Source organism: Hoplias malabaricus, chromosome 10 (assembly GCF_029633855.1).
Source record: "Hoplias malabaricus isolate fHopMal1 chromosome 10, fHopMal1.hap1, whole genome shotgun sequence".
In the NCBI taxonomy this organism is placed as follows: domain Eukaryota; kingdom Metazoa; phylum Chordata; class Actinopteri; order Characiformes; family Erythrinidae; genus Hoplias; species Hoplias malabaricus.
The window spans coordinates 26,221,986-26,243,674 of NC_089809.1; the positions used below are offsets into that span (position 1 = coordinate 26,221,986).

The following is a 21,689-nucleotide window of genomic DNA, read 5'->3' on the forward strand; positions in this document are numbered from 1 at the left end:
TAAATCAAATCATTTTCTATATACATTAAGCTTTCTAAATTTTACTAAAGGTACATTTGAATTTAAAAGTGCCTTATTTACAGTATTTCCTCTGTTGGCTATTCACGTCCAAATAGGCCTGGATGATTATATAGTCATTAAATATTAGAATATTTAGTCTATGCTTAGATTTACCACGTTTGCATTGTGTAGATATAACTTAATATCTCAAAAAAAAAAAAAAAAACATTTGTGTGCTGCCATTTCTGGTCCCACTGTTACTTGAAACATGTTCTAATAAAGATTAAATGTAAACATAGGAAATCTTACTCAGCAAATATTCAGGACCTGAATTTGCCATGCAGTAATTTCCTTCTTAGACCAAGGCATTTAAAGATTACCCTTCTGTTTCATTTCAACAGGAGGTCACAGATTAGGATAACACTAAGATTATTGGGCCTGAAAACATGACAGGTAACCACCAACAGAAGACAAGAAAACTAAACATTGGCTGTACACTTAGGTGTAATCTCAAAGCATCTGTCTAGTTATAGTTCTAACACCTTTACTCCACTATTTAAAGACCAACTAAATGCAAATATTTGTCAGTCAAAGAGCCAGAGTTTTCCTGACAAATTTATCCGTGGTTTTAAAATCCCTGTTAAAGGGTTTCTCTTCCTGTTGGATTAAGAGATTCAACCTAGACATGAGCAGTAACAAACTGAGCAGTTAACTCCAGTATATTGAGTTTGCACCTTAAACATTTTCAGAAATCCGGGGAGAGCAAATACCTCAATCCTTACCAGGCTAAAGCAGGCCTATAGCGTACTAAATACCTTATACACTGGCTATGTTTATGGGGGAATAATATACAATGCTTATTACACTCAAATTCATGGTATCATGGAAGCCATCCACTTCAGGGTAGAGGATTTGACGCTCAAATTCAGTGCTAGTAGGTCTGGTTTACCTCTATATTGAACTACTACACCATTTCCCTGCTGCCTATACCCAAGTGAGAATCATTGCGCAGGGTAGGGGTGTTAAGAAAAAATAAATAAAAAAATTTAAAAAGCATGTGACTCAAATGTGTCAAAATCATAAGGTTTTATTGTGTTTCAGATAGAAATATTTAACTGAGCATGTCCATCATAAAGTGTTAATTACAGTCAACAGACACAAGTCAGTCCCTGAAAGGAAGCAGTCATACTTATCAAAATATCTTAACTTGGAATACTTATAAAAACTTTTATACAGTCACTCGTTGTGATAGTCATGATGTCAGAAAATTGAGCCCTAATCAAGTATGGAGTCCTAAAAATTGCTGTAGTCTTGATCCTCTGGCAAGTCCATCATTTTAAAAGCCGTGGACTTTCAGCTGCTCTTCCTTTACAATGTTTATCTGTTGAAGAGAGAAGGAGAAATCAGCACTTTGTATTACAAACACATGCATTTAAACATCTAAAGACAAGTAGGCATGTTACCTCAAGAAGAAACTGGCAGATGTTTTTTCTTTGGTCACCTTGCAACTGGATAACTTCCCCGTACTCCGGGTGCTCAATCACAGTGCCATTGCAGGCAAATTTCTGTAAATAGTAGAATCCCAGTTAATAATGTTCAGCACAAAAACAGTGTGCTTGGTAAAGTTATATAAAACTGCATATGATTAAATGCATTAAGATAGATACCTTTTTAAAAGCTTTTACAAGCTTTTTCTTGTCATAATCATCTGCAATTCCTTGCACTGTGGTAAGGGTCTTTCGCCCGTTTCGTTGTTGAATCCTTATGTGTATTTTGTCTTCTGTCCCAGCTGGGAGCAAATTGTCACCCTTAGTTGCATCAGCAAAGGGATCTGAAATTAAACATTGGGGAAAAATTGCTCAATAAAGTGTATTATAATCATATAAATACGCAACTGACAGACATCAGCTCTTCGAGAGCAAGTAATGCGCAGGCCAGTCTGAGATTAAAGGCCAAATCAGTTATAGTTTGAACACGGTAAAGGCCTTTGTCGAGAAGAAAGGGGAAAGCCAATGCATGCCATTTTTATGAGTGGAATTTATCCAGAACATGCAAGATCCTGAGTATTTCACTCAATCGATTAAAAGAAAAAAAAAATAGGTGTTTAAGCGTCGTCGAAATAATACTACAAGACGGATTTTAACTGACTATTGATTGGTGCATTTAGCTAGGCGGCTAACGGTAAATTAGCTGCGATTTATGTACCGCTAACAATATTAACATGTAGATTAGCCACCCATCGTTCCTTGGATGGTGGTAGAACTATTCGTTTTAAACCTTAAGGGTTTATGCAAAAAACGTCAGTTGAACTACTGAATATCTCCTTGTAAACCCCCGGCGATAATACAATACTGGAGCAGTGCATAACTCAAGTTGCAGGAGGCTAACATTAGCTTCCATCTGAACCGACTTACGAATAGCTACTGCTACTTTCTCAATATTAATATTTCAGATTGATTTTCTTTTACACTATCTTAAGATCTAGAGCTAAAACCACAAATATAAAAAAATAAAAAAGTTGTTTTCTCCGTTTTGTTCGTTTCCTAGGGTATCGGACTAGCTCAACTCTCGGCTGTCCTGTAGGCCAACGAAACCTTACTGAGATAGCTAGCGCTAATGTTAAATATATTTGATCAGAACATATCGATGGAATCAGTAACTTACCGAAAGACTGGAGGTTCTGGATAGAGGACATGCGATATTAGGGCGAGAACCTTGATGGACGAAAGAGCTCGGCGCTCGATGCCGTTTGTTTTGTTGCGAGTGTCGGGTTTAGCGGAAGCCTGAAGTTCTTCTCAGTAACAAAGGGCAGAGAGGCCTAGCTTCTGTCTGACGCAGCCTGCGGCGACTCAGAGAACAGTCAGAGCTCCGCTCGAAGAGAACAGGGAGCAGACCCCCACACACATATAAACACGAGCTCACACGCAGACAAGAGGCGGGGTTTAACTTCTGTGTTCATCATTAACACCGGTATCCTGTTAGTCCTTTAAGTAACTAAAAATTTCATCAAAAAATAAAAAATAAAATAAATTAATGGTCAGTAGATTGGAGATTAGAGAACAACAATACATTTTATAAATGTCACTGCCCTTACATGAATGTAACGGGTGTACGTGAGGCATATTTCAGAATTTACAAATATTAGTACCTCGTGCTACACACATTGATTGCACATCGACTGAACACACATTGATTGAGACAGCAGACTGTTGAGGTAACGGCACAAGGGATGGCCTTTCTTTCTTTGCAAGAGTTGGTCATATTGAGAATGATTTCTAGAATGCTGTACAATAATTGATTCAAAACCCAAAATAAAAAGCTGTTCGTCCACCTAAACCAAACAAAGTAGAGGATGATGACCATTGGGAATGGTTCATCAATTTGAAATGTTTTCAATACTGCAACTGGAATTTCTCACCAATACTTGAGCAGCAGGCATCATCTCAGTATACAATCTCTCGCCATCTGAGTAAAATAAGACTGAAAGCCTACAGTAACCAGTATGAAAAGGCTAGACTTACTTTACATGTTTTGTGTTTATACCTCATTCATTGTGTTTGTTCAAGACAGTGCCACTTGTCATGTTGCAACACAGATTAACCCCTTCATTGAAGCTGTTAACATTAATATACTTGAGACTCTGAAGACCCTGAACCTGATCAAGAATTTCTGGACCACAGACATGCAATACATGGCTAAGAAATTTACATTTACGGCATTTTTGTAGACACAAATATCTAGAGGGTCTCACAAAGTGCTTTTTTTGCTTTGAACATATCCTTGGCTAGTTTATTTAGGCTAGTATCCAAAAGACACCTTGGGCTTGGATGCTGCCAAATACAGAAGTCAGGATGCCTAAATAATTTTTTTTGGCTTTGTAGGTTAGCGTCAGGATTTTGAAATCAACACGTGTAGCTACAGACAGTCAATGAAGAGAATGCATCAGACTTGGACTTAGGAACATTGAATCAAAGTCATGCCACCACATCCTGGATCAGTTGCAAGTGCATGAAGATACACAACTAAATCAAGGCTAACCAACACAGTGAAAGGAGTGTAAAAAAATGTAACTAGGTCAATGTAAGAAATTTATAACCATGGGCCTCTACATTTCATGTATGAAAATTATAAATATGAAAAAAATGAATTTTTAAGCTCATTCACATTCATTCATTAATTCAATGTCTGTAAGCGTTTATCCAGTTCAGGGTCGCAGTGGGTCCGGAGCCTATCCGGAAACACTGGGTGCAAGGAGAGGACACAACCTGGAGGGAGCACCAGTCCTTCGCAGGTCGACACACACTCACATATTCACACCTATGGACAGTTTTAAGTCACCAATCCACATACCAACATGTGTTTTTGAACTGTGGAAGTTCCACAGAGCACCCAGAGGAAACCTATGCAGACACAGGGAGAACACACCAAACTCCTCACAACAGTCATCTGGAGCAGGGGTTGAACCCATAACCCCAGGACCCTGGAGCTGTGTGACTGTGACAGTACCTGTGCCATCCTGCCGCCCCCTTTTGTAAGCTTATTTTCTACAAAAAATTTTACTGTACTATAAAGCAGATCAAATATCTTCTTCACATTTGACATTTATATTTTTTTAAATGTAATATTTATAAATAATGAAACCTACATCCATTTAATTCATGCTCCAGCTTCTTCCCACAGTCCAAAAACACAAATTAGTAGGTGACTTAGTTACTGAAATGTGTCCATAAGTGTAAGTGAATTTATGTGTTGCCCTGCGATGGACTGGCACCCCATTCAGCATATTCTGCCATGCGCCATATCATTCCTGGTGGGTTTTTTGTTTGTTTGTGTTTAATGCAATAAAACCATAATTGTGATTTGATAATTCTCTTGAAAATCTTTTATTGATGAATGTCTTCACTGACCATCTTATTTTAGGTATTTATGTATTTATAAATAGCCCCCTCCAGGGTGTATTCCCGCCTTGTGCCCAATGATTCCAGGTAGGCTTTAGATACCGTGACCCTGAACTGGATAAGTGGTTACAGATAAGGAATGAATGGATGGATGTATTTCTAAATATAAACAAATTTAGAATTTGCTACTTGGACTTTCTAAAGTTGGGACAGGTGCTAAATCTGAGTGAATAATTTATAGTATTTTCAGAAAGGCAAATATAAAACTTTAAAAGAATCATCCACAGCTTCACTTTGTAGTGTGTGTGCTTAACTAGTGCTTAACTGTTTACCATGGAACGTCAGGAACAGCAAAATCAGACAATTCATTGATTCTTGAACAGCTAAATACTTGTATCCAACAATAGCGTGATAAAATTCTACTTGAAAAATTGCAGTTGTCAAAAAAAGACAACGTTTATTTAAAATGAAAGTTGGTGTAGTAAACATGCCTCTGTCTCAACTTTGAGTGTGATGGCATAAATTTCTGTATGTTTTAATATTTAAAAACATAATTGGGTGTGCTCTTGCCTGATTCTGGGTAGGCTTCGGACCCACCGCGACCCTGAATTGGACAAGCAGTTACAGATAATGAATGAATGAATTGGGTTGGTAAGTGAAAGCATTGGAAATAATTGATATGTATTTTTATGTCAGTTATATTCAGTTGAAGACAATGGACAAACTGTTGCATTTTATGCCTTTATATTTTTGAAGATTTGTAGGTTATTAGAATCATAATCCACAGCAAGGAAATACACTTATTGAAGCTTTGAAAGAACATTTACATTTTATTAATTAGACTTACATTAATAAATATATGTCTAATAAATATGAACCATCTAATATTAAATGTATAAATATATTATAAATATAAAGCAGTCTCTTTGCACTTTGAGAAATTATCAGCGATCTAGTAGCTTTTGTTTTTTAACTTGAAATTAAAATAGACAATTTTAACTAGATAGTTCATATCCTATGTCACAATAAGGATGATTAATTATTTAGTCAAAGGCAATTTAGGCAAAGTCTATGGGGTCATTTAACCTCACTGCAATAAAAGAAAGATGAGCTAGATTAAATGAGTGATGGTTATATATCTATCATTGCTAGTCTCAACATATTTCTATTAAATATTTCATCAGTATTAAATTATTTTTTTTAAATATAAAATATACAGTATATTCAGTTAACAGTGGGTCCAGAGCCTACCTGGACTCATTGGGCGCTAGGTGGGAATACACCCTGGAGGGGGCCTTCACAGGGCAACACAGACACACACACACATTCACACTTTTGATTCACCTATCCACCTACCAAGACTTTAAAAAACAAACAACACAAAATAATTGTGTATTTTTTTCACCAAATGTCAAGCGAGTTTAAAGTTTCACTTTAAATGTCACAACTGTCAGAAATACTGGGACTGGTTAGTTAATATTTCATTATTTTCAATTATCTTTTGCACATTTCACACTGAAAATAAATACAATGTATTGCACTCTATAACAAAAGAAATAAAACCCAGCTACAATATTTGACAAGTGTGTGGTTCTTGTTTCTGTTTGACTATTTTAGCAACATAATATGCAAATGCACTTGTCCTTATAGTATCCAGGTCACTTCTCAATACATTCTCCAGACTGAAAAAGTCAAATGCATTTGTGTCCAAACTGTTTATCAGAAACAGCTGTGATTGGGCTGCATTTTCCCTCTGCAGGTCTTTAGCACACTGTGCTCGAAGTCCATCCAGAATCTCAGTCTCAGAACAACACAACTCTTCTTGTACATTCAAATGGCAGTCAATCTTTGTCTGGACAAAGTGGTAGTGCTTCCTTAACACTTTTACAGTTTCTGCAAGCTCTGTGTGATAGGTCTTTTGCCAGTCTGATACAATAATGATGTAGAAATCAAAATGATCCAGAATCTCTTCTAATGAGTTATCCATGACCTTTTCTATTCCTGACACATCCCAGAATCTAATATCTGGGTAGTGAGGACTAGTTGCTGGGATCTTGGTATGTGCTGAGCCCCTGGTGCCGTTCGTCTGCCCAGTTATTGCATTGACCAGAGTGGTTACTCCTGATCCTGTCTCGCCTAAAATAGCCACATCAGTCTGGAAGTGGTCTAGAGCCTCCAGTGTAGTTCCAACTTTTTCAGTTCCATCTACAAAGTTTTTGTGGATCGCTAGTAGCTTCTGAAGGCTGTTTGTTTTCATGTTCTTACTTTTCAAAGGATGATGCTTAATGGCCCTGAGAGAGAGAGAGAGAGAGAGAGAGAGAGAGAGAGAGAGAGAGAGGAAAGAAGAAACATTCCTTTATATTATAAAACATTCATTTTCTACAATGTATTTAAACTTTAATGTCATTACATCATTACAGGATTTTACAGTATAACAAAACGATGTCAGGCTACATCTCCAGTGCAGTGAAATAGACAAAAACACAAAGACAAAAGCTGAGGACTGAGGTACTTGAAAAGGAAACTAAATATTCTGAGCATTCATAAGTTGAAACAATACATACATTGCTTTCCTCCAGGATGCAGTGAAGAAATTCTCCATGAAACTGGAGAACATGTCCCTTTTTAGTTCTGGAGCTTCATTTTCAAGTGTTTCCTTAAGCTTCTGCATGTCATAGCTCTCTGGGTCATGGCCTGACACTAAGAATACATGAGGCTTTGGGTTTTTCTCATCCAGATATTTCAAACATTCATCTTTCATCAACTTCAAGGCATCAGTTTTACAGAAGCTATGTTTTTTACTCTGGGAAAGCAAGTCGTTGTCTACTTTTGTCCTGACAACATAAAATGGCTTTTTCTGTTTTTGGATTTCATCAATAAGGAGCATGTTGTTTTCTCTGAATCTCTCAGATGTCACCACAATGAACATGTCATACAGGTCAAAATTCATTGTTTCCACATATTTCTTTGACACAAAAGTTGGTGTGCCCATCCCAGAAAGATCCCAGAGTCTTAAACCGGGATTATTTGGATATTCATACATTTGGGGTTCCATTGTGGTCTCCACAACTCCTGTTGGTGCAGCCTTTTCATCATTGTGGTCCAGTCCGAGGAGTGCATTAATAAGTGAAGATTTCCCCGAGCCAGTATCTCCTGTCACGGCTACATCAATCTTAAACTGAATAAACACATCTATAAGAGTCATCAATTCTTGAGGGATTTTTTCTGGGTTCTGAGCCTGGAAGGCCTTTTTAATTCTGATGATATCTTCTTCTGGGATCTTCTGTGGCATGCTGAATCTATTTGAAGATAAAATTAAGACAATTGACACATAATTAACATACCATCTGATTTCAAAAGTAAACATCACAAATCTTTAATATCAAATTGGTTCAAAATAAAGGGTAAAGATGTATTAACTCACATATATTAATCCTTCTTAATACATCAAATCCAAGCAATATTAAAACAAACTAATTCAGAATAAAAGGAAAGGCAAATCTGTCTTCAATGTATTTATTTATATTTAAAATGTAAAATATTTATTTAAAATTGTTATACCCTGTTTTTTTCTTTTTGTTGCATTTTCATTCAATGTCCAGTTCATCTCCACTTCCACCCTATTCGCTGTTTGTTGAACTCCCCCACACAAAATGTCACTAGACTTTTGGAAGTGCTTCTAATGCAGCACCAGTGGACAGCCTAAGGTGCCAAAGGAAAGCGCCTGCTGCCAAGGCCTTTCACATCAACTGACCAACACCTGTGCTGGCCCTGTAATGTGTGATGAGGGAGATAGTGGACCGTCCCACCCACCCAGGACTCCCAGGTTCAGATGGCCGAGGCATCACTGGTGATCCAACCAACCCTCTAGATTACAGGGCAATGCCTAGACTGCTGCATTACTTGAAAGCAATTTTTTGTACCCATTTTAGCTTGACTTTATGTACTCTACATATAGAATATATAAAAAAGAAGATATAAAATCCCATTATTTAAGGTATTCAAATAGACTATGAAACTGATTGTTCAAAAGGACAATCAACAGTTCCACTACAAGTGAGACAGCTTAACTTTTCCTGTTCATTTTTAACCAACAGATGTTTAGATGTTTTAAATAAAACGAAGGTATTATGACTAAATTCGAAGTGAGCTACATAATATATTATTTAAGTATACTCACCCAGCCTCCATTTTTGCCAAACTGCACCTGAAAACTAAGGAGAAACTAAACCGAGATTTTGAATAGCTTTCTAATTAGATCTGTATAAATCGGTTAAACATATTGACGTCAGCCAGATCAATGAGTTCCACAAATGCCCACATACAGCTCATAGAGCTGTACGGAGAGAATGCACTTCTTTGTTTATGTTTCTCCGGCTTCAAAAGAGAAACTTGAGAGGATGAGAAAACGAAACTCATAGAGCAGGGATTTCAGGACTGCAATTGGTGTTGTGCCGAATTCAGCACCCCCGCCGCGAGATGCATCCCCGGCATATTTAGTCCTAAGGGAGGTTAATCAGGGGGTGCCTTTTCAGGCAGGTGGACTGCCTTAAAAAGCACCCCATCATAACTCTCTTTCTGTACACACAAATAAGGTTTGTTTTTGTCAGTACACCTATAGGATCAATATAAAATACCTGTATAAGTTTCATGGAAAAAAACAGAAATGTAGCCAGAATTAAAATTGGGTACATTTCTTTCTAATTCAACTATTAATATTGCAGTTATGTTCAAGCAGTGGCAGCATGTGTACATTTTCATGGATAGTACAGTAATGATGTGGTAATTTTATTTACCATTCGCTGCTTTTGTCCTATATTCCTATTTATTTCCAGTGTTTAAATATTCCATAAAAATTGCGACAGGATATGTAGGAGTTTCATTGTGGTCAGAACATGAACGTACACGTTTGTTTTAGAATAATTCGGAGCTGACTTCAGAAAAAGCAGCGGTGCATGTAGATTATATCATTTTATTATTTACAAGCGACCTTTTCTTTTTTACATCTCAACATCTAGAGTGTTTCTACTGGAGAAAAGGCGATTTGTTTTTATTTTGACGGAAATGAACATGATATTTTGCCCGTTTAGTCAGAAAACGCCGATTAACCTCCCTTAGGACTAAATATGCCGGGGATGCATCTCGCGGCGGGGGTGCTGAATTCGGCACAACACCGTTCAGGACTCTATGGTTTCACGACACTGCCCCCTAGCGAAATGGATATGAGGACATGGAGGATATGGATGACAGTCGGAGTGCAGCATGTTAGCCAAGTGTTATTTTTAACATAAATCATTCTGTGGTGTCTTGAGTTACACTGCAAATATGGTGTGGATGAACTCGACTGGCCTGCACACAGCCCTGAGTCCTGAGTCCTGACCACAGCCCGGTAGAACACATTTGGGATGAATTAGAACGGAACCTGCGATCCAGGTTCACACATGTACTTCTGGAAGAAACGAAATTCCCATAAACACATTCCTAAACATTGTGGAACGCCTTCCCGGAAGATTTAAAGCTGTTATAGTTGCAAAGGGTGCGCTAACATCATATTAAACCGTATTAAATAATGGGATATCACATCATTTCATATGTGTGCACGAAGGCAATAAAGTTTATACACACAATGAGGTGTAAACAAACTATATTTATTGGAATAATTATAAATCAACAATATTCATTAAACATTCTATATTTTCTATAGAATCTTATAATTATATATGATTACCTTTGTGATTCCCAGTCAACATCAGTCCTCAAACAGGCTACTGCTTTAAAGTGACAGAGTTTCAATTTGTGTTTGAGTTTCACATGAGTATGAACATATTTAACTAAATATAGAAACCAAGTTGTAGCACTTGAATATATTCCCTTCACTATTTAAGGTGGAACAGAAAACTCAAGCCGCTGGCTAGGAGCCAACACTAATTCATAACAGCTGCAGAATTTATGTTGGAATAGAAGAAAAAGAAGCCAACTCAGCCGTTTATTCTTCATCTTGCATATTTGTTTCACATTAAATGGTGTATCAGTTTCATCCAGGCACCTTTATATGCTTCACGGTTTAAGGTTTAAAAAAATGTCAAATTAGCCAGTGTTAAATTAACTGTGACTGTGAATGTGTAAATATAGCAGTATAATTTAAGGTGGAACTGACAATGAACTCAGTATGACATTAACTACTTCACATTTTAAGGGGGCAAGGAATAGTAAGGAACTTTCAGGGTGTATTGGTGTATTTTGGGGGAGTTTTAATGAGTGCTAGACAGTATAATACTGAGCATGTATTCACTTTTTAACTTTTCTGCTTCAAAGTTTGGTTCGTGCATAGTGATTGTGGTGCTTCAAAGTTTTTAAAGTTCGGAGGGGTCCAATGGGAAAATAGTACACTGTCAAAATTTGTCACTGTGGTGGTACCTTTTGCTGTCTCTGTTGTGGTACCCTCAAGGGTACATATTTGTATTTTTAATTAGTGAACATAATTGTACCATATTTTATTATAATTGTAGATTTTAAAATTGTATTGATTTCAAATGCCCAATTTTATATATTATATTATTTCTAATATTAGGGTTTTTTATATTGCATAGTTATATAATTAAATGTTGCATATATCCCCCTTTCCCACTGGAGAAGAGAACGTAATGTACCTTTAAGGAACAAAACTGGATTTTAAACAGTTGTTACACAGTTTGTAACTTTAGTGTCCATGTTACCTTTTTTTCTGAGAATGTATATACCTCTGCAGGCAGTGAGAGCAAGTGGGAGGTTATTATTAGGGATAGGTTTAGAGTTAAGTTGTACCCTAAATACCCTTCTCCCCAACTTGACACAAGGGGGGAGATGGGGCCTTCATTAATTTGCAGGGCCCTACCCAATATGCATTCTGAGCGTTTAGGAGTGGTCAAGCTCTGGGCCTGAGCCACCAGCCATTTTGTCATTCATAACTTTTTCTTGGGAAGTAGGACACAAGATGACTTTCATATATCAGCTACACTTTTCAGACTTATTAAAATAAACATATAAACATATGAACTACTGGTAAGCTAAACTGACCACAATTATCATGATTTTGTTATTTCCATTTCGACTGCTTGGACACTTCTCTGCTCTATTTTTCATTGAAAGTGAGAATGGTTTTAAATGGATTGCTGTGCTCAACACTACGACAGTGGACCATTGAGTATAAAACACGGTATAAAAAAACTTTAGTTGTTCATCAGTTTTTCTGTAAGGCATAATATGCAATAAACCAGGTATATTTTTAATGATTTCTGACACCACTGTGCTTCAAACAGGTCTGAAAAATCTTTTCAGATTCACAGTTTCACATTCAGTGTAATCATTTTTGGAGTCATTTGGAGACATTTTCTCAATTTTCTGAAATCTTTAAAGTACTTGTATTATAATATATTGCCCACATGTTTTATATCAAAATGTTCAGAACAATCTCAGCGCTTTTGTTAAGAGAGGCCCATGTGACCTACAGCATTTTATGAAGAGATAATCTGTCTTTAACCTTGAAAAACTTAAATCCGGTTTTAGAAAATCTTTATATTTCTTATGAAAACATCCCTTTACTCATGTGAATGAATTGTTTTGGTGATTGAAATAGTTTTATCAGAGTCTTAAAAACAAGCAAATCCAGCAGTTAGACACTGTGCGAGGCAGAGGAGGTGCGTCTCAAGCTTATACATAGGCTCGTAACTCGGGATGTACTGTGTCGCGTACTGTCTGCACATTCACTGAGTGTTTGAACTGTATTTCTGCGCTGTGCTATCACTGAGACATTGATAGAAACATTGCGAATGGTCGTTGACACGCCGGCACGTTCTTCAACCCCAGAGGGTTAAATTGATAAAACTTAAGCACGTGGGTCTTGTGAAGGTTGTGCAGAGGGCCTAAATATATGCTCCAGTGTGTGACAGTTCTTGACTTTCCCTAGTTATTTAAAATACGCCTTAAGATGGACAACAGTAAAGCTTACATATAGGTTATATATCCCTTTCAGATATTTACTTTAACTGATTTTATTCTTGGAAATGGAACTTCGATAATTTGTACTTCTGTGTGTGTTGGGCCTAGACTAGACCATATATAACCAGCAATATTCTTCATATTCTTCATGCATTCTTACCTATCTTTTATTTCATCCTCATTAAGCCTGTGTTTAAGTAATCTTTTCACATTTTTCATTCACACTCTTCTCTGCTTGAACACACATTTGGCATTATTTTGAGTAAACACATGGCTAATTTTGACTTTATACACACAGCAGAGCCTACAGGCTACAAACTGTGTGGGTTTCATCTGGGTGCTCTGGGTTCTCTTACAGTCTAAAAGTACATGCTGGTTGGTGGAATGGTTATTCAAAAGTGTTCACAGTTTCGGGTGTGAGTGACTGGGTGAGTGTTTGATGCTCTGTCATGTGCTGACACTCTGTCCAGGGTGTTTTCTTGCCCTGTGCTAAATGATTTTGGGTAGGCTCTAGACCCACCAAGACCCTGAACGTGATGAAGCAGTTTAGCATAATGAATGTATGAATGATTGTGGAATGTGTTAGTAGAACATCACTGCCATGAACATAATTAATTTACTGGAAACACATCTGCATGGTAAACCTTCAAAATAATATTTTGAAGGAAGGATTTTATAGGCTATGAATATAATAATGGTAAACAATTATATACATACATTAGAAATGTATTATTTATTTTAAGTTGTTGCCTAGACCAGAGAAGTGCATTGTTTACACAATCATCTTATGAGGATGTCTTTGGTTTAGTAACTGTTAAGGATTTCATGGATCCAAGGCAGCAGGGAACAGACTTTGGTGTAAACACCAGGGTAATCAGGTTGAGCACAGCCATAACCCCAAGACACTATACCCTGTAGGATACCGTTACATACCAGAGGACCACCAGAGTCACCCTGAGAGAGAGAGAGAGAGAGAGAGAGAGAGAGAGAGAGAGAGAAATAGAAATGTTATTTGTTGAATGTCATGATATACATTAATATAAATGATTGTTGATGATTATTGTATCAAATGATGATACAAATTACAATAGTATACTGGTAGCAAGGACATGAATTTAATCACATTAGTCATTTAGATATGGTTTTATGATTTTATAATTTCAGAACACTTTTTATTGTCATATACATTTTTACATGTATAACATATACACATATATATACATCAAACACATTATGAAGTTTTTTTTGCAGGGGTATGTGGCATACCTGACAGGAATCTTTGCCCCCTTCCAGATAACCAGCACACATCATAGTGCTTGTGATCTGTCCTGGATAAGATCTCTCACACACCTCTTTTGAGAGAATAGGCACCTCCAAACACTGGAGGTTGAATGGGTTGAACACTGTAAAAAAGACAAAAACAGTAAACTGTCACATTTTTTGTAATATGCCAAAAGAGCAGTTCAATGTTCTTAAATATGGACCATGGCCCACAGGATTTTGAAGTGCTGGTGGTGGTTTTTGAATCTGTGTGGAAGTCAATATGAAATCCAAAGCCAAACCTCTGTTTGGCTCTAAATATGGCAAGTTAGTTGTTGCTCTATTTATGTTTATCTGGAATTTTATTTTATAGAAATCTTACCTGAGTCTGAGTAGATGTTGCCCCAGCCAGACACAACACACATTTCTCCAGAATTGGGGCAGCTTCTAGGCAGATCTACGGGCTTCACAAACTTATTCACAGTGACAGGGTGAGCCAGCTTCATCAGCATGATGTCGTGATCCAGGGTTTGGTAGTTATAGCTCTGGTGCCAGTAGATGGCATCTACAGACATGTACTGCTCTGTGCCCTCATACTGCCAGATATGATGCTCACCCAGGATAACAATCTGGTAATAGGGACTGAGTGATGGAAAAATATTGCAGTTATTTGATATATTTAGTAAATCATTTTGGTTAATGTTATTATATATTATATGTGTATGTATATGTTACTAGATATACTACAATTAATTCATCATTCATTCATTTATTGTCTGTAACCGCTTATCCAGTTCAGGGTCACGGTGGGTCCAGAGCCTACCTGGAATCATTGGGTGCAAGGAGGGAACACACCAGTCCCACATTCACTCACACCTATGAACACTTTTGAGTCGCCAATCCACCTACCAAGATGTGTTTTTGGACTGTGGGAGGAAACTGGAGTACCCGGAGGAAACCCATGTGGACACGGGGAGGACACACCAAACTCTACCTGTTGCGCCACCGAGCCACCATGCCACCCCACTACAATAGTTAAACAAAAAGCTAACCAATGTGTTTAGCTGATCACTATTTGAAGCCCAGCCTGCAACATTCTACAACATAGCATTTGCTGGTAGTTGGCCTATGCTGTTTTATTTTTTGAAGGCAGGATAATGACTGTAACTAAATTAACACCAGCGTTAAAACATTTTCTATCCCATAATTGGTATGTTTTTAAATTATTGTTGTCTAACATCAAAGATAGATCATTAATTTTCAGTACTCACTCACTCCAGCAGTGGGCAGCAGAGATGACCCACTGGTCATTGATGAGGGAACCACCGCAGAAATGATATCCAGCATTCAAAGAGGCCTGCCAGGGCTGAGAATGAGCCTTGCACTCATAACCACCAACTATTTTATCATCCAGAGGTGCTGCAGCTGTATGTGTGTGTGTGTGTGAAAAATGTTTGGGGTGGGTGATAATACAATAGACAAGTTTAATAAATACCAGAAGTTCAATAAATACTAGAAAAGTATGTAAATTATAAACACAGTTGCTGAGGTAAGTATGAAACACTGATCTCCAGTGAGTTACATTCATTTCACTACATGCACTTAAATAAAATCTTGGTGGATTTGTAATTCCCAGAATATTTTTAATGTTACAGTTTCAGGTAGATTTTTGACAATATCTTTTAGTCTTTAATTCCTGTTTTGTTCATTAATACTTTTAATATTCATTTTGATCTGGCTCACAGTGGGTCTGGGTGCTATCTATAATCACTGAGCACAAAAACACACCCTGTGCTTAGTCTCCTTTGGACAATTCCATAGAGCTAATACACCTACCAATGTGTTTTTGGGTCAAAGGAAAATGGACGCCTTGAGGAAACTTATGCTTACGCAGGGGGAACACACCAAACTCCTAGACTCATAGACAATGAGCTACAAAAAGGATGGAACCTCTGAAAAAAATTTTGCAGTTGAGTTTTTGAAACCAGCTACGTTTGTAACCCTTTGTAAAGCTGATTCATGATTTTTTTTTTTTAGAAACATGCATTCATTTTTACTCAAGTCATCGTCTATTTGAAGCAACAATACTATTAAATGTGCATTAAAATTGATTGATATCAAAGCAAAACTTAAAAACATGCAGAATTATAAAAGTAGGATTGGATGGTATGCCACTAATGAAACATGAAAATATTTCAAGACATGTTCTTAATATAGAGCGCTAAATTCAGATCTTTCTTACCTGCAGCACCCAGAAGAGCTAGCAGTAAAATCATCATTCTGCCCTCTGTCCTGTTCACCTGAGTGAACACAGTGCCTTAAGTGAGATGTATTTATAGTAGTCGCTTTATCTGATTTTTGCACTGACTCTCTCTCTCTCTCTCTCTCTCTCTCTCTCTCTCTCTCTCTCTCTCTCTCTCTCTCTCTCTCTCTTCTGCCAGAAAAAAAGGTCCTCTCCAAAAAAGAAGTCTGGACAATTCTGTTGGTGCATTTGTTAAGAAAGTGAAATTGGATTGTGACAGTATATAAATTTGATTTGTATGTCATTAAATAAATAAGAAAGAAAATGAGCCTCAGGTTTTTGTTCTGATGGGGACAATAAAGTTTTTAGTGACAACAGACAGGGTAGATTCACTAATTACCATATGTTCACAAATGAACATGGCATTACATATATCTCCAATATAATTTTTTTGCCACAGTTTGAACAGGGATATTCTTCCATTTAAGTATTTGAATAGGGGAATTGACAATGAGATTTAATGCAGACGTTTGAATAATTGCTGAGCAGTTTAAAATCAACAGGGTTTCATTCTAATCATTTTGGCCTCCCAGTCCTATGTAGCTCCAAATTGCTGTAGTGCATATTTGTGCTTGTTTTTTGTATCCTTAATTCTATATCAGTGTGTGCCACAGATGCTTGAATCTCATCCTTGATATTTTTTATTTGAAGATGTTGAAATAAACACTTACTCAAATATGTTTTTCGGTTTGCCGTATCAGGGTCAGCTCAGCATGTGGTTATTTTCACGCAGTGCTTGGCATCAACTCAAGGACATTGGGAATAAGAAAGGCAGCTAGAATCAGCCGTATAAACTATCAGACGTCATTAAATAAGATTTGAAACATTTACTGCTCAGGAAATTGTTCATTTTTGCACCTCAGTATTAAGCAGAACAGACAGGTAGTCTTGGATATTAAGTTTCATTTATACAGTTGATCAAAAATGCTTGCTATTCCAAACAAGAGCGGCCATGTCAAATCCCTTGCACAAAGTTAACCATTAAACTTTACTCATTGCTTCAAGTTTGCCCTGTAAGTGTCCCGGGGAGTGGGGTAGAGATAGTATATATAATGCCTGAACTCGCAGACACTTTCTGGACACTAAGACATCCACCACAATGAAATTGCTCATTCTTCTAGCACTAGTGGGAGCTGCTGGTAAGCAAAGAGCCATTTACACATCTGATATTTCAGAGTATATTTTATTATCAGCTTACATGAATCTGTGCATATTACTTCAGATATGTTTCATTTAATTTTTATTTTTCGGTTGCATACAAATGTGCAATTTATCAATTTAACTAGACTGTATTATTTATAGAATGAGTCCATACAGAAGTGACATCAGTTCCTGTTCTTTTTAGAAGACCAGTTTTACATTTTCAAAGAAATCCACAAGAATATTACTCCAAAGTTCACATAAAGATGTTTGTTGCATTCTCTGCTCCTCAGAATTGAATAATCCCAAACTCATACAATGACAAGATCTTGGCCTGACGTGTTCCCAGAGATTGTTCCAAGATCACCAGCAGCTTCTGTGTTTTATATGCATTTTCTTACTATACACACTTCCTGACTCATATATCTCCATAGATCTGAACTGTTTTCTAAGTGAAAGATTGGACAAAAGCATCTTTGGATTTTTTTTTCAGATCTAACACATAAGAACTATACATTATATAGAATGCAACTATAGAGGTCATATTAGTTTTAATGTGATTTGTTCATTAGACAATGTTTCTGTTGTTGTTTCTCTTGTCTAATCTGCTCTGCCTCTCAGATAATTCCACTTGATTGGTTATTGATTGGTTTTGGGGTGGTTTACAGTGGCAGTACCCCGAGGTGATGGAAGAATCATTGGAGGCTATGAATGCACGCCTCACTCTCAGCCTTGGATGGTTTCTCTCAACTATGGTTATCACTTCTGTGGAGGAGTTCTCATCAATGAACAGTGGGTGCTGTCTGTTGCCCAGTGCTGGTACAAGTGAGTACTTTATAAAACTATTGAAATAGTTTCTTCCCTGCTGAATGCAGTTTTATTTTTATTTTATTTTAAATTGACAATGTACAGATGTTGGAAAAACAACTGAAATAAAAAAGAAAAGATTAATGAAATTAATTTCAGAATATTTTCTCCATGTTTTGCTTTATTGTTACTGTCAAATAGAAGCAACTCCAAGGTTGTAATTTTAGTACAAAGACAAAAATACTCATAATTTTTATTTTATAAAGAATTGATTATATTTTATTTATAAGCATTTTTATTGCTCTGTTCATAACAGATTTTCACATAATAATGTGAAAAAATGTTAAAAAATAAATTATTTGTGATGAACTCTTCAGCGTGTTTTTTTTTAAGGGCGTTATTTTTTTAGATTACGAAAACTTCACAAGATGGCCACATCATTATAGACTCAGCATGTTTAATCCCCTGGAACACAAGATTAAAGATTTATTACCATGTTTTCTTTTTATCTGCCTTTTGTATAGCAACTATATGTTTAAATTACTTACTGCTTACTGGCTGAAAATCTTTTTCCTGTGATCCAGTTTACCTTTGTAACATTTTTGGCACATTTTGATAGCTGCTTTTTAAAAACTTACTTAAACTGACATTACAACCTGGTTATGTAGTTTCTCTGTAATTATGATTATTTACTTGTTAAATCCATTCTCATTTCTTGATTATTTCATCCATCCATTGTATTATTACTGACATGTTTTATATGTAATGCTTTGCAGTCAATTTTCAAACAGCATTTTTTTGTCTCTTGATCTTCCTCTCAAGTCCCTACAGTATGCAGCTTATTCTGGGAGATCATAATAACCGTATATTTGAAGGAACTGAGCAGCTCATGAAGACAAATACCATTATATGGCACCCTAAGTATGTGCTTTTGTATCTGTCATAACTTGTATCTGTTATGTTTCCTGCAGATGTCTTGTTTAACAGTGAAATATTGATAATACAGAGAAAAACATGTCTATAACTGCCCACTAACCTCTTGTCTAATGTCTCTTCAGCTACAACTACCAGACTATGGACTATGACATCATGCTGATTAAGCTCTTCCACCCGGTGAAGATGACCAGCGCAGTGAGACCCATTTCTCTGCCCACTTCCTGTCCCTATGAAGGAATGTCCTGTACTGTCCCTGGATGGGGAACTATCAGAACTGACACCTGTATGATATTCAACCACATTAAATACTAAACACTACTTATAAGTTAAATCTTATAATTGTTTTTATTGTTTTTATTAAAATTTAATGAGTGAAATTAAATTTATTCTATTTTCATCAATGACTGCAGTACATTAGTCCACAAACTTGCACTGTATGTACTTCAGGAAGGAGTCTACAGGAGGATGCTGACATCTTTCTTTTCTGTCATTCACAACAGCATTCCTGCCCTTCCGTCTGCAGTGTATTGATGTCCCAGTTGTGAGTGAGCAGGAGTGTGAGAAGTCTTACCCTGGCATGCTGACTCGTAGGATGATGTGTGCTGGCTATCCAGAGGGAGGCAAGGATGCCTGTGGTGTAAGTTTTTATAGGTTCAGTCTCCTTCAAGAGGGTTCATCTATTAAGTTCAGAATGTTAGACTTCATGCACCTCATTGAGTTGAAATGGTGAATATTTCTGACATAGAGAGACATCCATCCATCCAGCTATCCATTGTCGGTAACCACTCTCCAGTTCATGGTCATGGTGGGTCCGGAGCCTACCCAGACTCATTGTGCGCAAGGAAGGAACACACCCAGGAGGGGGCACTTCACAGTCCTTCACAGGGCAACACATACACACACACACACACACTTACACCTATGGACACTTTTGAGTCACCAATCCACCTACCTACATATGTTTTTGGACTGTGGGAGCCGGAGCCGGAGCACCCCGAGGAAACACATGCAGACATGCGGAGAACACACAAAACCTAGAGGCACCTAGAGTGGGACTTGAACCCAAAACCTCCAGGTCCCTGGAGCTGTGTGACTGAGATACTACCTGCTGCGCCACCGTGCGGTTAGCGAGACAAAGATCTGATATTTGAGAGTTATGGGATCAGAAAGATATATTCAAATCAAATTTCAGACAGTTTCAAATATGGTTGCAAAATGGATGCATATCCATCCTCAATGGGAATGATCAGAATTAGTATATTTTGCCATATCTTTAGTATCTTCATTGGGTAGAATTCATTCATTCATTTTCTGTAATCGCCTATCCAGTTCAGCCACTGGAAGGTGGCTTGTATAATCTCTACAACTGGAGGGAAACTTGCAGTGGGGTGGGCGTGGTGAAGGAATAGTTCCTCAATCCATGGCTGAACTGCTTCTAACTGTTTCCTGGGTGCCAGTGATGGTTACCTGCCACTCTGGGTTTGTTCTCAGTGCCCTTGTGTATTAGTAAGTGTGTGTATGTGTGTGCAGCATATTCCCCACATTTAAATCAACACTATTAGTTAAATTAACAAGGTGAGTGTTAAAACTGAAAGTGTTGTTTTAATACCGGTAAAGTTGCTGTGCATGTGTTTGTGTGTATGTCTTCACTGCCATGGATGGGTTAATTGTGGAAGATACTTTGTTGTACATTGATGGCAAACAACACACTCTATCATGGGCGACTTAGAAAATAAACACAGTAAGGTTTATGTTGTTGGTTAATTTTTGTTGCAGTTATTCATACCATGACATTACTCAGCTGGGCATGATTTGGACTGATTATCTATAAATCTATTCTAAAAGGCAGAAATATTGGCTCTGAGCAAAACGTTCAGAATTAAGGACGTCTAGTGCAAACGTACTCTATGATACATATTTTTTTCACATCTGAAAATTGAAAGATTCAGAAATATTCTTGGACTTTCCTCTTTGACAGGGTGATGCAGGTAGTCCACTGGTATGCTCAGGAGAGGTCCATGGACTTGCGTCATGGGGTCAGGGCTGTGCCCTTCCAGGCTACCCAGGTGTCTATGTGAAGGTGTGTGAGTACCTCTACTGGATCAGAGATGTCATGGCATCCAACCCCTAGAATCCACATTCCACTGCCTTTTGTCCATGGTGGTCTTCACTATTTGTTTCATGTGTATAGCATCCTACATGAGTTACAGAAGTCACTCCTTCCAGGTGCTCAGAAGTTTTGGCAATTTGTGTTTTCTTCACTAATCAAAAATAACTGCTCAGATGCAATTTAAGATGTACAAGAATAAACTCCCAGAGCCACACTCATACTGTGTGAGTACAGTTTTTAACACATTTCAGCACCTTCA

General features: G+C 37.3%; 4 protein-coding genes across 4 annotated transcripts; 1 reads left to right on the top strand and 3 right to left on the bottom strand.

The window, feature by feature from the left end:
• Positions 1-1,069: 1,069 nt before the first annotated feature.
• eif1b (eukaryotic translation initiation factor 1B) lies at positions 1,070-2,952 on the bottom strand. The gene is made up of 4 exons (XM_066683622.1): positions 2,665-2,952; positions 1,668-1,831; positions 1,464-1,565; positions 1,070-1,381 (listed from the first exon to the last, which is right to left on the bottom strand). The coding sequence occupies exons 1-4, from the start codon at positions 2,693-2,695 to the stop codon at positions 1,337-1,339; spliced, it is 342 nt and encodes a 113-aa protein (XP_066539719.1). The 5' UTR covers positions 2,696-2,952; the 3' UTR covers positions 1,070-1,336.
• A 2,829-nt stretch (positions 2,953-5,781) lies between these two features.
• irgq1 (immunity-related GTPase family, q1) lies at positions 5,782-9,352 on the bottom strand. Its single transcript, XM_066682861.1, has 3 exons — positions 9,079-9,352; positions 7,463-8,197; positions 5,782-7,189 (listed from the first exon to the last, which is right to left on the bottom strand). The coding sequence occupies exons 1-3, from the start codon at positions 9,087-9,089 to the stop codon at positions 6,466-6,468; spliced, it is 1,470 nt and encodes a 489-aa protein (XP_066538958.1). The 5' UTR covers positions 9,090-9,352; the 3' UTR covers positions 5,782-6,465.
• A 4,327-nt stretch (positions 9,353-13,679) lies between these two features.
• Positions 13,680-16,423, bottom strand: LOC136708355 (anionic trypsin-2-like). Its single transcript, XM_066682862.1, has 5 exons — positions 16,378-16,423; positions 15,407-15,560; positions 14,518-14,777; positions 14,142-14,278; positions 13,680-13,829 (listed from the first exon to the last, which is right to left on the bottom strand). Exons 1-5 carry the CDS (start codon positions 16,412-16,414, stop codon positions 13,680-13,682), a joined length of 738 nt encoding a protein of 245 aa, XP_066538959.1. The 5' UTR covers positions 16,415-16,423.
• A 1,113-nt stretch (positions 16,424-17,536) lies between these two features.
• Positions 17,537-21,451, top strand: LOC136708356 (trypsin-like). The gene is made up of 6 exons (XM_066682863.1): positions 17,537-17,576; positions 18,246-18,402; positions 19,207-19,305; positions 19,443-19,603; positions 19,821-19,957; positions 21,299-21,451. Exons 1-6 carry the CDS (start codon positions 17,537-17,539, stop codon positions 21,449-21,451), a joined length of 747 nt encoding a protein of 248 aa, XP_066538960.1.
• Positions 21,452-21,689: the final 238 nt, after the last annotated feature.

What these genes read in the sequence shown, in the direction of transcription:
- eif1b (XM_066683622.1), bottom strand. Translation starts at nt 2,695, where the DNA reads ATGTCCTCTATCCAGAACCTCCAGTCTTTCG. An exon ending in CCAGAACCTCCAGTCTTTCG is followed by an intron (nt 1,832 to 2,664) that starts GTAAGTTACTGA and finishes GTTTAATTTCAG; the next exon opens with ATCCCTTTGCTGATGCAACT. An exon ending in TCTGCCAGTTTCTTCTTGAG is followed by an intron (nt 1,382 to 1,463) that starts GTAACATGCCTA and finishes TCTCTTCAACAG; the next exon opens with ATAAACATTGTAAAGGAAGA.
- irgq1 (XM_066682861.1), bottom strand. An exon ending in GCATCCTGGAGGAAAGCAAT is followed by an intron (nt 7,190 to 7,462) that starts GTATGTATTGTT and finishes TCTCTCTCTCAG; the next exon opens with GGCCATTAAGCATCATCCTT.
- LOC136708355 (XM_066682862.1), bottom strand. Translation starts at nt 16,414, where the DNA reads ATGATGATTTTACTGCTAGCTCTTCTGGGTGCTGCAG. An exon ending in AGCTCTTCTGGGTGCTGCAG is followed by an intron (nt 15,561 to 16,377) that starts GTAAGAAAGATC and finishes ACACACATACAG; the next exon opens with CTGCAGCACCTCTGGATGAT. An exon ending in CAACATCTACTCAGACTCAG is followed by an intron (nt 14,279 to 14,517) that starts GTAAGATTTCTA and finishes TCTTTTTTACAG; the next exon opens with TGTTCAACCCATTCAACCTC.
- LOC136708356 (XM_066682863.1), top strand. Translation starts at nt 17,537, where the DNA reads ATGAAATTGCTCATTCTTCTAGCACTAGTGGGAGCTGCTG. An exon ending in ACCATTATATGGCACCCTAA is followed by an intron (nt 19,306 to 19,442) that starts GTATGTGCTTTT and finishes ATGTCTCTTCAG; the next exon opens with CTACAACTACCAGACTATGG. An exon ending in GAGGCAAGGATGCCTGTGGT is followed by an intron (nt 19,958 to 21,298) that starts GTAAGTTTTTAT and finishes CCTCTTTGACAG; the next exon opens with GGTGATGCAGGTAGTCCACT.